Genomic DNA, 18295 nt, shown 5'->3' with positions numbered 1-18295 from the left:
AAAAGGTGGTCACCCTAACTCAGAGCTGAAATTTGCAAGAGGGCTGGAGTTTCTCCTATCATCCGAGACTGGCTTCTGCACCAGCCAAACTCATGTGACTCACAAGAAACACAAGAGTTGTCAACACTGGAAGTGGGGCTTTGTCCCTCTCTTTCAGGAAGCCCTGGTCTGGGACCCCTCAATAAAAGCAGGTATGCACAGCAAGCCTCTGGCTCACACCAATTCTCTCCTTCCAGGCCCTAACCTGCTACTTCCACCACAAGTTTAAATCTTTACCACTTGTGATCAGGATCACCTTTCTTGATGTAAGGGTAATATCAATAGTCATTTGTCCCACCTCTTTGGATTCCTCTTCAGGTCTCAAACATCTTATCCTCCTCTTGAGTTCCTGCCCCTTTAGGCCTGCTCCCTGGCCCTTCACCAGTACTCTTAATGGATATTCCTACTCCAGATCTTGCTTCATCTCTAGTGTCTTCTTCCTCTGAATGGAGTCTAACAGGTATGGGTTTCCCTGGCCTCTCGCTGTACTGAAGGAAGGTTGTGCCTTATATTTCCTGGAACTCCTTCTCATCCTGTCTTGATACAGCTTACAATTCCCAAGATTCCCCTGGGACCTAGATCTCCCATATTCCATTTTTTTGTGTGCTAAACCAAGACCAGGGCTCTTTTTGGGTTATAGCTTCCCTTCAGGGTCAATGTAACAAGACTAACAAATGTATTTGGGCATAAACTTTTGTGGGCTAAAGCCACTTCATCAGATGCATGCAGTGGTAAATACAGTAGGAAGATAGATATATCAGAAAACATGAAAAAATGGGTGTTGCCATACCAATTCTAACGAGACTAATCAATTAAGGTGGGCTATTATCAGCAGGAGAAAAAAAACTTTTGTAGTGATATTAGGGGGCTTATTCCTTCACCCTCTCACTTCCCTGGGCCTTCTCGCATGAACAGAGAGCAACAATACCCGAAGTCCAAAGGCGCAAACAATTCGATGTTTATTGGGGTGAACTTCCAGCAAGCATGATTTCAGTTTCCTTCCTTAGTGTCCCCCTTCCCAGCTCTGACACCATAGAGCCTTGCCTGTGTCCCTGTCCCTGTTCCCATCCCCTGTTCCCATTCCCCCTTTAGGAAAACATGATCCCAATCCGCCCATCCCCAGTCCCTGTTCCCATTTCCCCCCTTCCTGATTGACTGCAGACTATATAGTAAAACTTGAATTCTGCTTAGCTATACCTTAACCAATCACTTTACTGAAATTTAACTAACCAATCCTAACATACTGTAACATGGTTATTTAACCAATTATATTTCACCATCTTCATTAGTTTATACCCAACAAAATTAATTATACAGTAGACAGAAACAATTACAGAACCAGACAGAGACCATGCAAATAAACATACAAAACAGTACAGAAGTGAGGATTTCACAACTACATTTATACAGACATAAGGGTTTTCCAGCTGTGTCTATTGATAAGTGAGTTCTTGCCAGACAGGATGCTATTACACCTTCTAGGCTCTACCCTTTCTCTGGAGGTGATAGGAATATCAGGATAGGATTGTATTCCTAAAAGCCCAATAGCACCTTATTTCAATGTGGCTAGTTTGGAATGGAGGATGTGACCAAACACTTCCCAGCTTATGGCTGCCTAACTACATCTTAGCTGAAGGCCTTAGCCTGTCACAGTAAGAGAAGACCATTCCACAGACAGTGCTCTTTGATTCTTTCTTTTATACCTCTATAACTAGCTAAGTGATAAGAATACACCTAAATTCTTAAAGTATAGGCCTTTGCAGACAGGCCTGAATATCTATATCCTAACAAGTGATAATCAGGATGGCCCATTTCAAACAGTTGACAAGAAGGTGAGTAACAGTAGGGGGAAAATTAGCATGGGGAAATAGTTTTTACTTTGTGTAATGACCCATGCACTCCCAGTCCTTATTCAAGCCTAATTTAATGGTGTCCAGTTTGCAAATTAATTCTAATTCTGCAGTTTCTCATTGGAGTCTGTTTTTGAAGTTTTTTTGTTGAATAATTGTGACTTTTAGGTCTGTAATTGAGTGAACATGGAGGTTGAAGTGTTCTCCGACTGGTTTTTGAATGTTATAATTCTTAACGTCTGATTTGTGTCCATTTATTCTTTTGCGTAGAGACTGGTTTGGCCAATGTACATGGCAGAGGGGCATTGCTGGCACATGATGGCATATATCACATTGGTAGATGTGCAGGTGAACGAGCCTCTGATGGTGTGGCTGATGTGATTAGGTCCTATGATGGTGTCTCTTGAATAGATATGTGGACAGAGTTGGCAACGGGCTTTGTTGCAAGGATAGGTTCCTGGGTTAGTGTTTTTGTTGTGTGGTTGCTGGTGAGTATTTGCTTCAGGTTGGGGGGCTGTCTGTAAGCAAGGACTGGCCTGTCTCCCAAGATTTGTGAGAGTGAGGGATCATCCTTCAGGATAGGATGTCGATCCTTGATGAAGGTACTTCTATACTGAGATCAAGTGCTCTCTTAACCTTCTCTTTGATAAATAGATTGAACTCCTTAAATCTTTCTTAGGACTACTCTCTGAACTGTCTCCAGTTTTTCAACATCCTTTAAAAAATGTTAACACAAGAAGCGGACACACTATTATCACTGGTGCCACATACAATGGTAATAATCTTAATACTCCTGCTCAATATTCCCCTGTTTATACATCTAAAGATCACCTTATATCCCCCTTGACAATAGCACTGCACTGATAAGGGTCATGGCTGACATGAGCAAAGTCCTTTTCTGAGTCACTTTTTTACAGGATGCAGTCCCATATCTTGTAAATATGGCCTACATTCTTTCTTTCCTAGATGTATAACCTTGCATTTGGCTTTATTAAAATGAACATTTGATTGCACCCTATTTATCAAGCATTCTATATCATATTGTATTAGAGACCTATTGTGATGTTTCTCAAGCCACCTGGGGCTGAGAGTCACTTTGTTACCACCTGCCTCCAGTGAGAGGGATTCTTGCCTGTGCCAGCTGGGGGTTAGCTCCCTAACACAAACAGCCCTTCCTTTGCCTTGAAGGTTGAAAATAGATGCGCCCCCCAGCCCCTGAGTCCCTTCAAAGTGTCCCCATGTGGTATCTAGCTCTGATCACTGATTACCCATAGAAATCCCAGATCTTCTGTTCCCAAAGGAAAATGTACCAAAGTTTACCCATGTTACCTTAGATCACCACTTCTATATCACACATAATAGTTGAGTTCAATTACAGTAAAACAAAAGGAAATTTATTTAAGAAAAAAATAGAGATTAAAATAGAAAAGTGTGAGTGATGTTTCTTACACACAAAAAAATCATAAAACATGTATTAGGGTGTACAATTAATAGCTACCTTTACTATCTAATAAAGTAGATTGTCACCCCAAAGTTCAGTTTCTTACAGTGCTTGCTAGCCGCAAGGAGCTAGGGCCAGTCTTCCATGAAGCACCCCTGCTTATCAAGATACTTCCATAGTGAATGGATGCAGAGTATCTTTCCGTACCACCAGATATACTGAATGAGTCTGTTGTCTTTATTCAGACAAGATAGTCCCCTTGCTGTCATATAATTCCTTGTCACTTCTGAGTGGTTTTGAATGTTTATAGATGAGGCTAAGATTTAGTCATGGGTATTTTTAGTAATATGGACAGGCCATGGGTCATAAACAAAAATGCATGGCCTGTGATCTGTCCATAATTTGTACTATAAATACCCTGATTAAATTTTAGGTGCTGCAGGTGTTCTGAAGGGAAGGGGCGTTCTGATGGACTCTGCTGCTGCTGGGGGGGGAAGCCCAGGGCCACTCCCAGGGGCTCCAACGCTCCTGCTCCAGAGGAGGGGGTGGCCTGGGGGCCCTGCCGCTGCCACTCCAGGGGAGGGGGGTGGACAGTGGCTGGTGTGGCTGGCCCCTTTCTTTTCTATATGTTAAAGAAAGTGTAGATTCAAATGAAGTAAAAATCTTAAGCGAATCCACAGGTTCCATAGAGTCTTTATGGATAGAAATTTCATGCTCTAGTAAAAATATAACAGTGGGGATCTATTATCGACCTCCTGACCAGGACAGTAATAGTGATGATGAAATGCTAAGGGAAATTAGAGAGGCTATCAAAATTAAGAACCCAATAATAGTGGGGGATTTCAATTATCCCCATATTGACTGGGAACATTTCACTTCAGGACGAAATGCAGAGATAAAATTTCTCGATACTTTAAATGACTGCTTCAGGGAGCAGCTGGTACGGGAACCCACAAGGGGAGAGGCGACTCTAGATTTAATCCTGAGTGGAGCGCAGGAGCTGGTCCAAGAGGTAACTATAGCAGGACCGCTTGGAAATAGTGACCATAATACAATAGCATTCAACATCCCTGTGGTGGGAAGAACATCTCAACTGCCCAACACTGTGGCCTTTAATTTCAAAAGGGGGAACTATACAAAAATGAGGGGGTTAGTTAGACAAAAGTTACAAGGTACAGTGACTAAAGTGAAATCCCTGCAAGTTGCGTGGGCCCTTTTTCAAGACACCATAATAGAGGCCCAACTTCAATGTATACCCCAAATTAAGAAAAACAGTAAAAGAACTAAAAAAGAGCCACCGTGGCTTAACAACCATGTAAAAGAAGCAGTGAGAGATAAAAAGACTTCCTTTAAAAAGTGGAAGTCAAATCCTAGTGAGGCAAATAGAAAGGAGCACAAACACTGCCAACTTAAGTGCAAGAGTGTAATAAGAAAAGCCAAAGAGGAGTTTGAAGAACGGCTAGCCAAAAACTCCAAAGGTAATAACAAAATGTTTTTTATGTACATCAGAAGCAGGAAGCCTGCTAAACAACCAGTGGGGCCCCTTGACGATGAAAATACAAAAGGAGCGCTTAAAGACGATAAAGTCATTGCGGAGAAACTAAATGGATTCTTTGCTTCAGTCTTCACGGCTGAGGATGTTAGGGAGATTCCCAAACCTGAGCTGGCTTTTGTAGGTGACAAATCTGAGGAACTGTCACAGATTGAAGTGTCACTAGAGGAGGTTTTGGAATTAATTGATAAACTCAACATTAACAAGTCACCAGGACCAGATGGCATTCACCCAAGAGTTCTGAAAGAACTCAAATGTGAAGTTGCGTAACTATTAACTTTTGTTTGTTACCTGTCCTTTAAATCGGCTTCGGTACCCAATGACTGGAAGTTAGCTAATGTAACGTCAATATTTAAAAAGGGCTCTAGGGGTGATCCCGGCAATTACAGACCGGTAAGTCTAACGTCGGTACCGGGCAAATTAGTTGAAACAATAGTAAAGAATAAAATTGTCAGACACATAGAAAAACATAAACTCTTGAGCAATAGTCAACATGGTTTCTGTAAAGGGAAATCGTGTCTTACTAATCTATTAGAGTTCTTTGAAGGGTCAACAAACATGTGGACAAGGGGATCCGTGGACATAGTGTACTTAGATTTCCAGAAAGCCTTTGACAAGGTCCTCACCAAAGGCTCTTACGTAAATTAAGCTGTCATGGGATAAAAGGAAAGGTCCTTTCATGGATTGAGAACTGGTTAAAGGACAGGGAACAAAGGGTAGGAATTAATGGTAAATTCTCAGAATGGAGAGGGGTAACTAGTGGTGTTCCCCAAGGGTCAGTCCTGGGACCAATCCTATTCAATTTATTCATAAATGATCTGGAGAAAGGGGTAAACAGTGAGGTGGCAAAGTTTGCAGATGATACTAAACTACTCAAAATAGTTAAGACCAAAGCAGATTGTGAAGAACTTCAAAAAGATCTCACAAAACTAAGTGATTGGGCAACAAAATGGCAAATGAAATTTAATGTGGATAAATGTAAAGTAATGCACATTGGAAAAAATAACCCCAACTATACATACAACATGATGGGGGCTAATTTAGCTACAACGCCTCAGGAAAAAGATCTTGGAGTCATCGTGGATAGTTCTCTGACGATGTCCACGCAGTGTGCAGAGGCGGTCAAAAAAGCAAACAGGATGTTAGGAATCATTAAAAAGGGGCTAGAGAATAAGACTGAGACTATATTATTGCCCTTATATAAATCCATGTTACGCCCACATCTCGAATACTGTGTACAGATGTGGTCTCCTCACCTCAAAAAATATATTCTAGCACTAGAAAAGGTTCAGAAAAGAGCAACTAAAATGATTAGGGGTTTAGAGAGGGTCCCATATGAGGAAAGATTAAAGAGGCTAGGACTCTTCAGTTTGGAAAAGAGAAGACTAAGGGGGGACATGATAGAGGTATATAAAATCATGAGTGATGTTGAGAAAGTGGATAAGGAAAAGTTATTTACTTATTCCCATAATACAAGAACTAGGGGTCACCAAATGAAATTAATAGGCAGCAGGTTTAAAACAAATAAAAGGAAGTTCTTCTTCACACAGCGCACAGTCAACTTGTGGAACTCCTTACCTGAGGAGGTTGTGAAGGCTAGGACTATAACAATGTTTAAAAGGGGACTGGATAAATTCATGGTGGCTAAGTCCATAAATGGCTATTAGCCAGGATGGGTAAGAATGGTGTCCCTAGCCTCTGTTCGTCAGAGGATGGAGATGGATGGCAGGAGAGAGATCACTTGATCATTGCCTGTTAGGTTCACTCCCTCAGGGGCACCTGGCATTGGCCACTGTCGGTAGACAGATACTGGGCTAGATGGACCTTTGGTCTGACCCGGTACGGCCTTTCTTATGTTCTTATGACTTCTGGGTTGGTGCAAAGGTAGATACTACTTTACCAACCAAGGAAAGATGACAACTACCTTCCATTTGAATGGGCTATCTCTGATACATTATTCCCCAATGATTCACTTTCACGCCAAGACTATAACGGCACAGCTTTTCAATATAGTTACATTATTCCTTAAATATTACCCAGACACACATCTGCTATAATTGAATAGTGATATGTTACAAGCTTTTAGTACAGAATTCACATGCTAGCCTTTATGGATAAATACCATGAAAGCAGTGTATTAAGTGTAGTGCGTTTGTCAGGTCTGAGACAGGAGTTGCCTGTAAAGAACCGTGAACTCTTTGCCAGTTGACACCAATGTGCTTCTGTTTATACATCCAAGGATACATTCACTCTTTTTGCCACATTATTACACTATTCAGCTCTGAGGATGAGAAAACAAACAGCTGGCAGATGTTAATCACACATACTGCACAAAGGTGGTCAGATATTAGGGTGATGAGCACAGTATAAGAATCTGAATATAACAGTTGCTTGTCCACTGTGACTCCTAAATCCTTTTCAGAATCTCTGATTTCCAGGATATAGTCCTCCATTTTGTAGGTGTGGCCTGCATTCTTTGATCTTAGGTGCATGGGCTTGCCTTTGGCTGCCTTAAAATGCATTTTGTTTCAATTGGCCCATCCTACCAAAAGTCCCAGATCACTTTCTATAGTTGCCATATCATCATTTACCACTCTGCCAATCTTTGTGTTATCTCCAAATTTTACCCAGCAGTGATGTTACATTTACTTTCAGATAACTGATGAAAATATTGACTAGCATCAGGCATAGATCTGAGCCCTTTTAAATATTGACACAGCATTTGTTTTCGTGCCTTCTGGAACTTCCTTACTATTCCAAGATCTACTAAAAAATTATCACCAGTGAGCCAAAGAGTTCTCTGGCAAACTGTTTTAAAACTCCAGGGTGCAAGTTATGTGGCCTTTCTGATTTTAAAATATTTAACTTCACTAGATACTCTAACATCTTCCATAGTTATTGTTGGAATAGAAAAATATATCATCATTGTATGATAGAACTAGATCACTCAGTTTTTTCCAAATACAGAACAAATATGTACATACATTTATTATATTTGACAATTTTAGCATCTTCATCTAGTAATGAACTTATATCAGTGTTCAGATTCCTTTCCCAATATACATTTTTAAAAATTCTTCTTGTTGTAATATGAGGACTTGCAGTGGGATGAGGAGCTATAACATCCCAACTCCATCCCCCTTATGCCTCCACATTCGATTCAGTATTTGTCAAGTCCTTGTTATGACCCAGAGCTGTGGCCAGGTTCTTATCCTCCAGGATAATGCAGAGTCAGAAGCTCCATGGCTTTAGTGGGGCTAGACACTTCTTCTCAAGAGTCCTTGGCTGGAGAAGGTAGAAGAACTCAGACCCACGTACTCCACTCAGTGTTCCAACTCTGGGCATCCAGAACCAATCAATCATTCTCTATTCCGTGCTGCTCTATAAGCTATTTCTTACCTCTCCTTCTCTATAGGCTCCCCCCCAGCCTCTTGCCCAGGACCCTGCTTCTCCCTCTTTGGAGCATTGGCTTCTCTGGAAGCTTCTCCCCAGTCTACTGGAGGGATCATATCACTGCAGTTCTTCTCCCTGTCTGGCAATTTCTCTTCTCCTCAGAAGTTCCCCCTCTAACTGAGGTCCTTTAATCATGCCTGGGTGCTTCCCTGCCTAATTAACTACCTCCCAGTTACTTGATGAGTTAACTACTCCCAAGTAAATATGAGTTGCCTCATTCCCCATTGTGGAGCCTGTCAGAGGGCCACTTACCCACTGACATTGTTTTTAACCCTATCGGTCATGAATTCTTTCACTGATACCTTTAGCTTCCCTTTATCAATTGTTTGCATTTCATAACTTCTAATTAATTCTTCATTATTATCACCTCACCCCACCCTTTTTTTATTATCTCTTTACTTTTTAGTGCTGCTCTCTTTTCTCTGCAATTAAGTATGCCTGATAAAGACTTGTTATGTGATTGTGGCTTTTTGGTGCCGCTAGATTCATGGATTCAAGAGACATGGAAAAATAAACACACTTTTCTTAAAAAAAAAAAAAGCAATGAAGGTTAAATACAATTTTCATATATCACAGTTGATCATAGAATCATAGAATATCAGGGTTGGAAGGGACCTCAGGAGGTCATCTAGTCCAACCCCCTGCTCAAAGTAGGACCAATCCCCAACTAAATCATCCCAGCCAGGGTTTTGTCAAGCCTGACCTTAAAAACCTTAAGGAAGGAGATTCCACCACCTCCCTAGGTAACCCATTCCAGTGCTTCACCACTCTGAGTGAAACAGTTTTTCCTAATATCCAACCTAAACCTTCCCCACTGCAACTTGAGACCATTACTCCTTGTTCTGTCATCTGGTACCACTGAAAACAGTCTAGATCCATCCTCTTTGGAACCTCCTTTCAGATAGTTGAAAGCAGCTATCAAATCCTCCCCTTATTCTTCTCTTCTGCAGACTAAACAATCCCAGTTCCCTCAGCCTCTCCTCATAAGCCAGGTGCTCCAGCCCACTAATCATTTTTGTTGCCCTCCGCATCCTTCTTGTAGCGTGGGGCCCAAAACTGGACACAGTACTCCAGATGAGGTCACACCAATGTTGAATAGAGGGGAATGATCATGTCCCTCAATCTGCTGGCAATGCTGCTACTTATACAGCCCAAAATGCCATTAGCCTTCTTGGCAAGAAGGGCACACTGTCGACTCATATCCAGCTTCTTGTCCACTGTAACCCCTAGGTCCTTTTCTGTAGAACTGCTGCCTAGCCATTCGGTCCCTAGTCTGTAGCAGTGCATGGGATTATTTCGTCCTAAGTGCAGGACTTTGCACTTGTCCTTGTTGAACATCATCAGATTTCTTTTGACCCAATCCTCTAATATGTTTGGGTCCCTCTGTATCCTATCTCTACCCTCCAGCATATCTACCACTCCTCCGAGTTTAGTGTCATCTGAAAACTTGCTGAGGGTGCAGTCCACGCCATCCTCCAGATCATTAATGAAGATATTGAACAAAACCGGCCCACGGACCAACCCTTGGGGTACCCTGCTTGATACCGGCTGCCAACTAGACATGGAGCCATTGATCACCACCCGTTGAGCCCGATGATGTAGCCAGCTTTCTAGCCACCTTATAGTCCATTCATCCAGCCCATACTTCTTTAACTTGCTGGCAAGAATACTGTGGGAGACCGTATCAAAAGCTTTGCTAAAGTCAAGGAATAACACCTCCACTGCTTTCCCCTCATCCACAGACCCAGTTATCTCCTCATAGAAGGCAATTAGGTTAGTCAGGTATGACTTGCCCTTGGTGAATCCATGCTGACTGTTCCTGATCACTATCCGCTCCTCCAAGTGCTTCAGAATTGATTCTTTGAGGACATGCTCCATGATCTTCCCAGGAACTGAGCTTAGGCTGACCTGCCTGTATTTCTCTGGATCCTCCTTCTTCCCTTTTGAAAAGATGGGCACTATATTTGCCTTTTTCCAATCATCCCGGACCTCCCTGGATCGCCACGAGTTTTCAAAGATAATGGCCAATGGCTATGCAATCACATCCGCCAACTCCTTTAGCACTCTTAGATGCATTAGATCTGGACCCATGGATTTGTGCATGTCCCGCTTTTCTAAATAGTTGTTAACCTGTTCTTTCACCACTGAGGGCTGCTCACCTCCTCCTCATACTTTGTTGCCCAGGACAGCAGTGTGGGGGCTGAGGCAAAAAAAAAGCATTGAGTACATGAGCTTTTTCCACATCCTCCATCACTAGGTTGCCTCCCCCATTCATTAAGGGTCCCACATTTTCTCTGACTTTTTTCTTGTTGCTAACATACCTGTAGAAACCCTTCTTGTTACCCTTCACATCCCTTGCTAGCTGCAACTCCAACTGTGTTTTGGCCTTCCTGCTTACACCCCTGCATGCTCAAGCAATATTTTTATACTCCTCCCTAGTCATCTGTCCAAGTTTCCACTTCTTGTAAGCTTCTTTTTTGCGTTTAAGCTCACCGAAGATTTCACTGTTAAGCAAGCTGGTCGCCTGCCATAGCCTGCCATTAGCCTTTTTCCAGTCATCCGGGACCTCCCCAGATCACCATGAGTTTTCAAAGATAATGGCCAATGGCTCTGCAATCACATCCACCAACTCCTTTAGCACCCTTGGATGCAGTGCATCCGGCCCCATGGACTTGTGCTCGTCCAGCTTTTCAAAATAGAGGGCTGGTCACCTCCTCCCCATGCTGTGCTGCCCAGTGCAGTAGTCTGGGAGCTGACCTTGTTCATGAAGACAAAAGCAAAAAAAGCATTGAGTACATGAGCTTTTTCCACATCCTCTGTCACTAGGTTGCCTCCCCCATTCATTAAGGGTCCCACACTTTCACCGACTTTTTTCTTGTTGCTAACATACCTGTAGAAACTCTTCTTGTTACCTTTCACATCCTTTGCTAGCTGCAACTCCAACTGTGTTTTGGCCTTCCTGATTTCATATTTTTATACTCCTCCCTGGTCATTTGTCCAATCTTCCACTTCTTGTAAGCTTCTTTTTTGTGTTTAAGATCGGCAAGGATTTCACTTGAAAGAAAGAAGTCAAGCTGGTCACCTGCCATATTTACTATTCTTTCTACACATCGGGATGGTTTGTTCCTGCAACCTAAATAAGGATTCTTTAAAATACAGCCAGCTCTCCTGGACTCCTTTCCCCCTCATGTTATTCTCCAAGGGGATCCTGCCCATCAGTTCCCTGAGGGAGTCAGTCTGCTTTTCTGAAGTCCAGGGTCTGTATTCTGCTGCTCTCCTTTCTTCCTTGTGTCAGGATCCTGAACTTGACCATTTCATGGTCACTGCCTCCCAGGTTCCCATCCACTTTTGCTTCCCCTACTAATTCTTCCCAGATTGTAAGCAGCAGGTCGAGAAGAGCTCTGCCCTTAGTTGGTTCCTCCAGCAATTGCACCAGGAAATTGTCCCCTACATTTTCCAAAAACTTCCTGGATTGTCTGTGCACCGCTGTATTGCTCTCCCAGCAGATATCAGTAGCAAGACAATACTGAAGTAGCTTGATTTCATAGATGCTCAGTTACTACTGTGATGAGCACCATAGAAATACATATACATAATTAGGGAGGAAAAAGTATTAGTCAAAGTTTAATATGTCCATGTAAAGTGTCATTCAGAAAAATTGTTATATCATAAAATAGAAGATCAATACTACAATTACTTTTTGGAGTGAGATCTTAAAAATTAACAAATTTCAGAATCCCCACATAATGAGCCTCCAAATTATGCTGATTTATTGGAATATTTTGGCATTCACTTCCATTTTTCAGCACACTTAAGTAGGGCCACAATTCATGAACTACGAGAACAAAGAAAAAGACAACTGAAAGTTTGAAAGCAAGTCTAATACTCACATTCATTGCAATTGTTTCAGATGAACATTCTCAAAAACCCCCGTGTATGGCTTGATGCAGCCACCCAGATATTTTTTTCTCTCTCCTTGGCTTTTGGAGGACTTATAGCATTCTCAAGCTACAACTCACCAAAGTAAGTATGGCTACGACTTTCACAGATTAGATTAACCATTTGTTGCATATTCTTCTGTCAAAACCAGCATTTATTTGTGATACTTGTAAAGTATCTTATCAAAGTTTGATCTTCCAATGGCTAAACTATGTTCACACTATAAATGTGTATTTTAAATAGATTAGAAAGAAAAAATTACTCATTTTAAACCTGAAGGGAAAAAAGAAGACTATTTCCCAAATATCACTATTTGCAAGAATATTATGAATATTATTTCGTATTGAAACTGAGCATAATTTCATTTCAGGACTTACATTTTGTGATTTTCCTGTGGGTAAAATTATATACACAAACACACACATACACATATATTAGGGCTGTCGATTAATCACAATTAACTCATGTGATTAATTCAAAAATTAATTGTGATTAAAAATTAATCATGATTAATCGCAGTTTTAATCACATTGTTAAACAACAGAATACCAATTGAAATTTATTAAATGTTTTTGGATTTTTTCTACATTTTCAAATATATTGATTTCAATTACAACACAGAATACAAAGTGTACAGTGCTCACTTTATATTATTTTTATTACAAATATTTGCACTGTAAAAATGATAAACAAAAGAAACAGTATTTTTCAATTCACCTAATGCAAGTACTATAGTGCAATCTCTTTATCATGAAAGTGCAACTTACAGTCGTAGATTTTTTTTTGTTACATAACTGCACTTAAAACAATGCAAGACTTTAGAGCCTACAAGTCCACCCAGTCCTACTTCTTGTTCAGCCAATCTCTAAGACAAACAAGTTTGTTTACATTTACAGGAGATAATGCTGCCCACTTATTTACAATGTCACCAGAAAGTGAGAACAGGTGTTTGCATGGGACTTTTGTGACCGGCATTGCAAAGTATTTACTTGCCAGATATGCTAAACATTCATATGCTCCTTCATGCTTCGGACACCATTCCAGAGGACATGCTTCCATGATGATGATTAATTTATCAATTAAATTTGTGACTGAACTCCTTGGGGGAGAACTGTATGTCTCTGGCTCTATTTTACCTGCATTCTGCAATATATTTCACATTATAGTAATCTCAGATGATGACTCAGAACACTTTCGCTGCATATTTGACAAAATTTAAAGAAGATACCAATGTGAGATTTCTAAAGATAGCTACAGCACTTGGCCCAAGGTTTAAGAATCTGAAGTGCCTTCCAAAAGCTGAGAAGGATGCGGCATGGAGCATGCTTTCAGAAGTCTTAAAAGAGAAATACTCCAATGCGGAAACGACACAACCTGAACGACCAAAAAGAAAATCAACCTTCTGCCAATGGTATCTGACTCAGATGATGAAAATGAACATGCATCAGTCCGCACGGCTTTGGATTGTTATCAAGCAGAACCTATCATCAGCATGGACGCATGTACCCTGGAATGGTGGTTGAAGGGACATATGAATCTTTAGCACCTCTGGCATGTAAATACCTTGCGATGTTGGCTACAACAGTGCTATGCGAATGCTTGTTCTCACTTTCAAATGACATTGTGATCAAGAAGCAGGCAGCATTATCTCCTGCAAATGTAAACAAACTTGTTTGTCTGAGAGACTGGCTGAACAAGAAATAGGACTGAGTGGACTTGTAGGTACTAAAGTTTTACATTATTTTATTTCTGAATGCAGTTTTTTTACATAATTCCACATTTGTACGTTTAACTTTCATGATAAAGAGATTGCACTATTTTTTTACAGTACAAATATTTGTAATAAAAATAAATATAAAGTGAGCCCTGTACACTTTGTATTCTATGTTGCAATTGAAATCAATATACTTGAAAATGTAGAAAACATCAAAAATATTTAAATAAATGGTATTCTATTATTGTTTAACAGTGCGATTAATCAAGCAATTAATTTTTTTAATCGTTTGACAACCCCATATATCTATATATATGGATAAACAGTCCACAGTCTAGGTCCATGAATTAAATTGTAGACTAGTGACTAAAAACTAATTATTTTGCTAAAATATATATGTTGAATAAACTCTGTCATGTTGTGTAAATTAATTTGTATGTGTTCTCTTTCTAGAAATGACTGTGAGAAGGATGCTGTGACAATAGCAATTGTAAACAGTATGACATCACTGTATGCCTCCATCCCAATTTTTTCTATTTTGGGGTTTAAGGCAACCACTCGTTACTGGGACTGCCTGGACAGGTGGGACACTTGGGTTTTCAGATGCTACAGTGCAGCCTAAATAGATAACACGCTACTGCAGAAACATATATTCAGAGAACACATTTGTATTGAAGGTGAACAAGTTATAATAGGAAACCTAATATAAACATTTTTATGGCATATGCACATTAAAAGGTCATTATCAATAATCAGAGGAGGCATTAATAACATGTAAAACAAATATTAAAATACTTATTCATTATTATTATTTATTTGTATTACAGTTGTGCCTGAAGGCCCCAGTCAGAGATCAGTGCTAAGTTGTGTTAGGTGCTATACAACTATATAGTAAAATGACATTTCCTGCCCCAAAGAACTCTGTCTTACAAAACACAAGTGGCTCTGACAACAGGTGGATGCGGGAGGGAGAGAGGACAAGGTAGCAATAATATGAACATGTTTTTACAAAGCCCTGCTGTATGTATTCTGTCTGCATAGACAGTCTGAAGGTGGAGTTTGTATTTGAAACTATAAGCCATATTGTAATACTTAGTTCTCCAAATATTCTCCCCATAATTATTTTGACAACAATACCCCCATTTAACATTTTTGTTTCTATTATGAACACTGTATATAACTGAATGCAATTCTCTATTAATATTTTAATAAATATATGCAGTACTTACTATAGCTAGGTGAGTGAAAAATAGATAATGGGCCCCTGCAAAAGCTTCTGTAGCTATAATCTAAAGATATCTAAACAAATTCTTATTATACATTAAGGAAAAATGTTGAAGCATGGTTTCTCTGGCAGGAACATTATCGGTATCATCAATGAATTTGATCTTCCGGACCAAAGCATCATGAGAGACAACTATACAATCTGGTTTGGATTCCTGAATACAACCCATCCAAAAAAAATCGCTAGTCTCAAATTGAGAAGTTGTGACCTTCAAGAATTTCTTGAGCAGGTATCATGCTTGCATGCTACAAAATAACCCCTGCCCAAAAATGTTATGGACCATGATACTTTTCATCTTCCCAACGTATATGTTCCATTGTACTTGCAAAACATTGCTAAAAAGAACATAGGATCCTACCAAACTAACCATATTTCTTTTGTTTCTACGTTTCAGGCATCATTATTGTTATAAAAACTTTGAGCTCAAAGTTCTCTGGCTTAGCATTCCAAGAATTCCTCTATCAATTTACACCATAACACAATTTTTTAAACTGCACCAAGTTTTTCTCATCTGGAAGCTACCATGGGCACATGATTTACCCTAATTTGGCTTATTTGCATAGCACAGGAAATACATTTGGACCAAGAATTTTTTTAAAAACAAATCTTACACTATACCCCTAAATACATATTTAGGCACCTAAATAAGTGCATTGATCTGCTGTGACAAAGTTCCTCCTCTACCTTGGTGGGTCCTGCACTTATTGGCAGATTTGCTCACCTCAGTGATCTTCCCCACAGTGTGGGTCAACTCCTCCTGTGTCTGATCAGGAGTTGGGAGGTTTGGGGGGAACCCGGGCCCACCCTCTACTCCGGGTTCCAGCCCAGGGCCCTGTGGATTGCAGCTGTCTATAGTACCTCCTGTAACAGCTGCATGACAGCTACAACTCCCTGGGCTACTTCCCCATGGCCTCCTCCAAACACCTTCTTTATCCTCACCACAGGACCTTCCTCCTGGTGTCTGATAACACTGGTACTCCTTAGTCCTACAGCAGCACACCCTCTCACTCTCAGCTCCTTGCGCCTCTTGCTCCCAGCTCCTCTCACACACTTCCTCTCCTCTGGCTTCCCCCCTCCTGACTGGAGTGAGCTCCTTTTTAAACCCAAGTGCCCTGATAAGCCTGCCTTGATTGGCTGCAGGTGTTCTACTCAGCCTGTCTGCCTTAATTGGTTCTAGCAAGTTCCTGATTACTCTAGTGCAGCCCCTGCTCTGGTCACTCAGGGAACAGAAAACTACTCACCCAGTGACCAGTATATTTGCCCTCTACCAGACTCCTGTACCCCACTGGCCTGGGTCTGTCACACTGCAAAAATGCTTAGTAGCTAGCAGCACTGACATCAGTACTTAACACTTCTGAAAACCAGATAATTTATTTAGGAGCCTAATTTACAAACTCATTTTCTTAAAATTAATAGATTCTTAGATTTTTAAGGGCAAAAGACCATCTAAGTCTGACCTCCTTCATAACACAGGCCATAGGACTTCCCTAAATTAATTCCTGCTTCAAGTCCAATAGCTTGAAATTAGAGCAGGCATCGGCAACCTTTGGCACGTGGTATGCCAGGGTAAGCCCCCTGGCAGGACGGGCCGGTTTGTTTACCTGCCCCGTCTGCAGGTTCAGCTGACCGCAGCTCCCATTGGCCATGGTTCACCGTTCCAGGCCAATGGGGGCTGTGGGAAGCAGTGGACAGCATATCCCTTGGCCTGCGCCACTTCCCGCAGCCCCCATTGGCCTGGAACGGCAAACCATGGCCAGTGGAAGCCGCAATCGGCCAAACCTGTGGACTCGGCAGGTAAACGAACCGGCCCGGCCCACCCCTGGCGGGCTGCATGCCGAAGGTTGCCAATCCCTGAATTAGAGCATCTTGTTTAGAAAAACATACAGTCCAAAATCTTTACCTTGGAGTTTAGAATTTGAATGAAAAAGTTCTGCATGTGCATTATAATGCTATATGTTTGAAAAATAAATCTTATTAATCAAAATGTGTTATCTGTTTGTGAATTCTGCAGAGTGCATCTGGAACTGGTCTTGCCTTTATTGTTTTCACTGAAGCAATTATTCTGATGCCTGGCTCACAGGGCTGGGCTGTCCTGTTTTTTGTAATGCTGTTCAGCTTAGGTCTTTCGTCTATGTTTGGAAACATTGAGGGAATTTTGACTCCTCTCTTGGAGCTTCATGTTGTATCTAAATCTGTACCTAAGGAAGTTCTATCAGGTGAGCAGGTTGTTTATAGTGACTTTCTTCATTTTGTTTACAGAAGCTAGGCTCTTTATTAAACTATTAAGAGTTCATGAGTTTGTAAACATTTTATGGGGAATTAGCTTGCAATATTTGCTCATAGCCACTTCAGAATGTAAATTAAGATATTACAATTGTGAGTTCAACTGCTTTATCAAGTCCCTTTATAGGAGACACAATGTATAGATCAGATTGTGTTGTTATGGCAGAAGTTGCCAGATGATGATGTTACATAGTCCTTCACATTTTTTTCTTAGCTTAAGAGTACTGTTCCATCTTTGAAAAAATGCTTGTGGTATTGTTAGTTTTCATATGTAGTTTCCTTTTGTGGAAGCAAGCAGAATAAGAGTGTTCTCTACCTTAAACTCTCCAATGAGAGCCAATTAGTGAAGCAGAACTGCTCCCAGGGAACTGGGCATTGGTGCTGTAGCAGGTTCTGTTTGGCTTTCCTCACTGGAGTTTAAAAATGATTACTGGCAACTGGAAATGGATCCAAAGGACAGGGGAAAGACTGCTTTCACAGCAGGACAAGGCCTGTGGCAATTTAAAGTAATAGCTCTGGGTTTATGCATTGTTCTTGCCACCACTGAAGCTTTTGGAGAGAGTATTGCATTCCATCTCTCTCTAAGACTATTACACTTGGATCCTAGTTCATGATAAAAATTTGAGCAAGAACTGATACATTTACAAAAGGTCTGCAATCAGGATAAGGGTGCTGATCTAAAAATGAACCCAAGGAAATGTGAGCTATTAAAAAAATTACTCTGGGCACACAATTAGTG

General features: G+C 40.9%; 1 protein-coding gene across 1 annotated transcript in view; it reads left to right on the top strand.

Moving 5' to 3' along the window:
* Positions 1 to 18295, top strand: part of LOC120397938 (sodium-dependent neutral amino acid transporter B(0)AT3-like) — a 68235-nt gene that overhangs the window by 39438 nt on the left and 10502 nt on the right. Inside the window, exons 6-9 of the mRNA XM_039524672.1 lie at positions 12246 to 12358; positions 14442 to 14570; positions 15346 to 15502; positions 17285 to 17489. Coding sequence (XP_039380606.1) covers positions 12246 to 12358; positions 14442 to 14570; positions 15346 to 15502; positions 17285 to 17489 — 604 coding nt within the window. The remainder of the gene's footprint in view (positions 1 to 12245; positions 12359 to 14441; positions 14571 to 15345; positions 15503 to 17284; positions 17490 to 18295) is intronic.

Source organism: Mauremys reevesii, linkage group 2 (assembly GCF_016161935.1).
Source record: "Mauremys reevesii isolate NIE-2019 linkage group 2, ASM1616193v1, whole genome shotgun sequence".
Lineage (NCBI taxonomy): Eukaryota > Metazoa > Chordata > Testudines > Geoemydidae > Mauremys > Mauremys reevesii.
The sequence above is the reverse complement of the archived record's forward strand: the minus strand, read 5'-3'. Positions and strand labels throughout refer to the sequence as shown.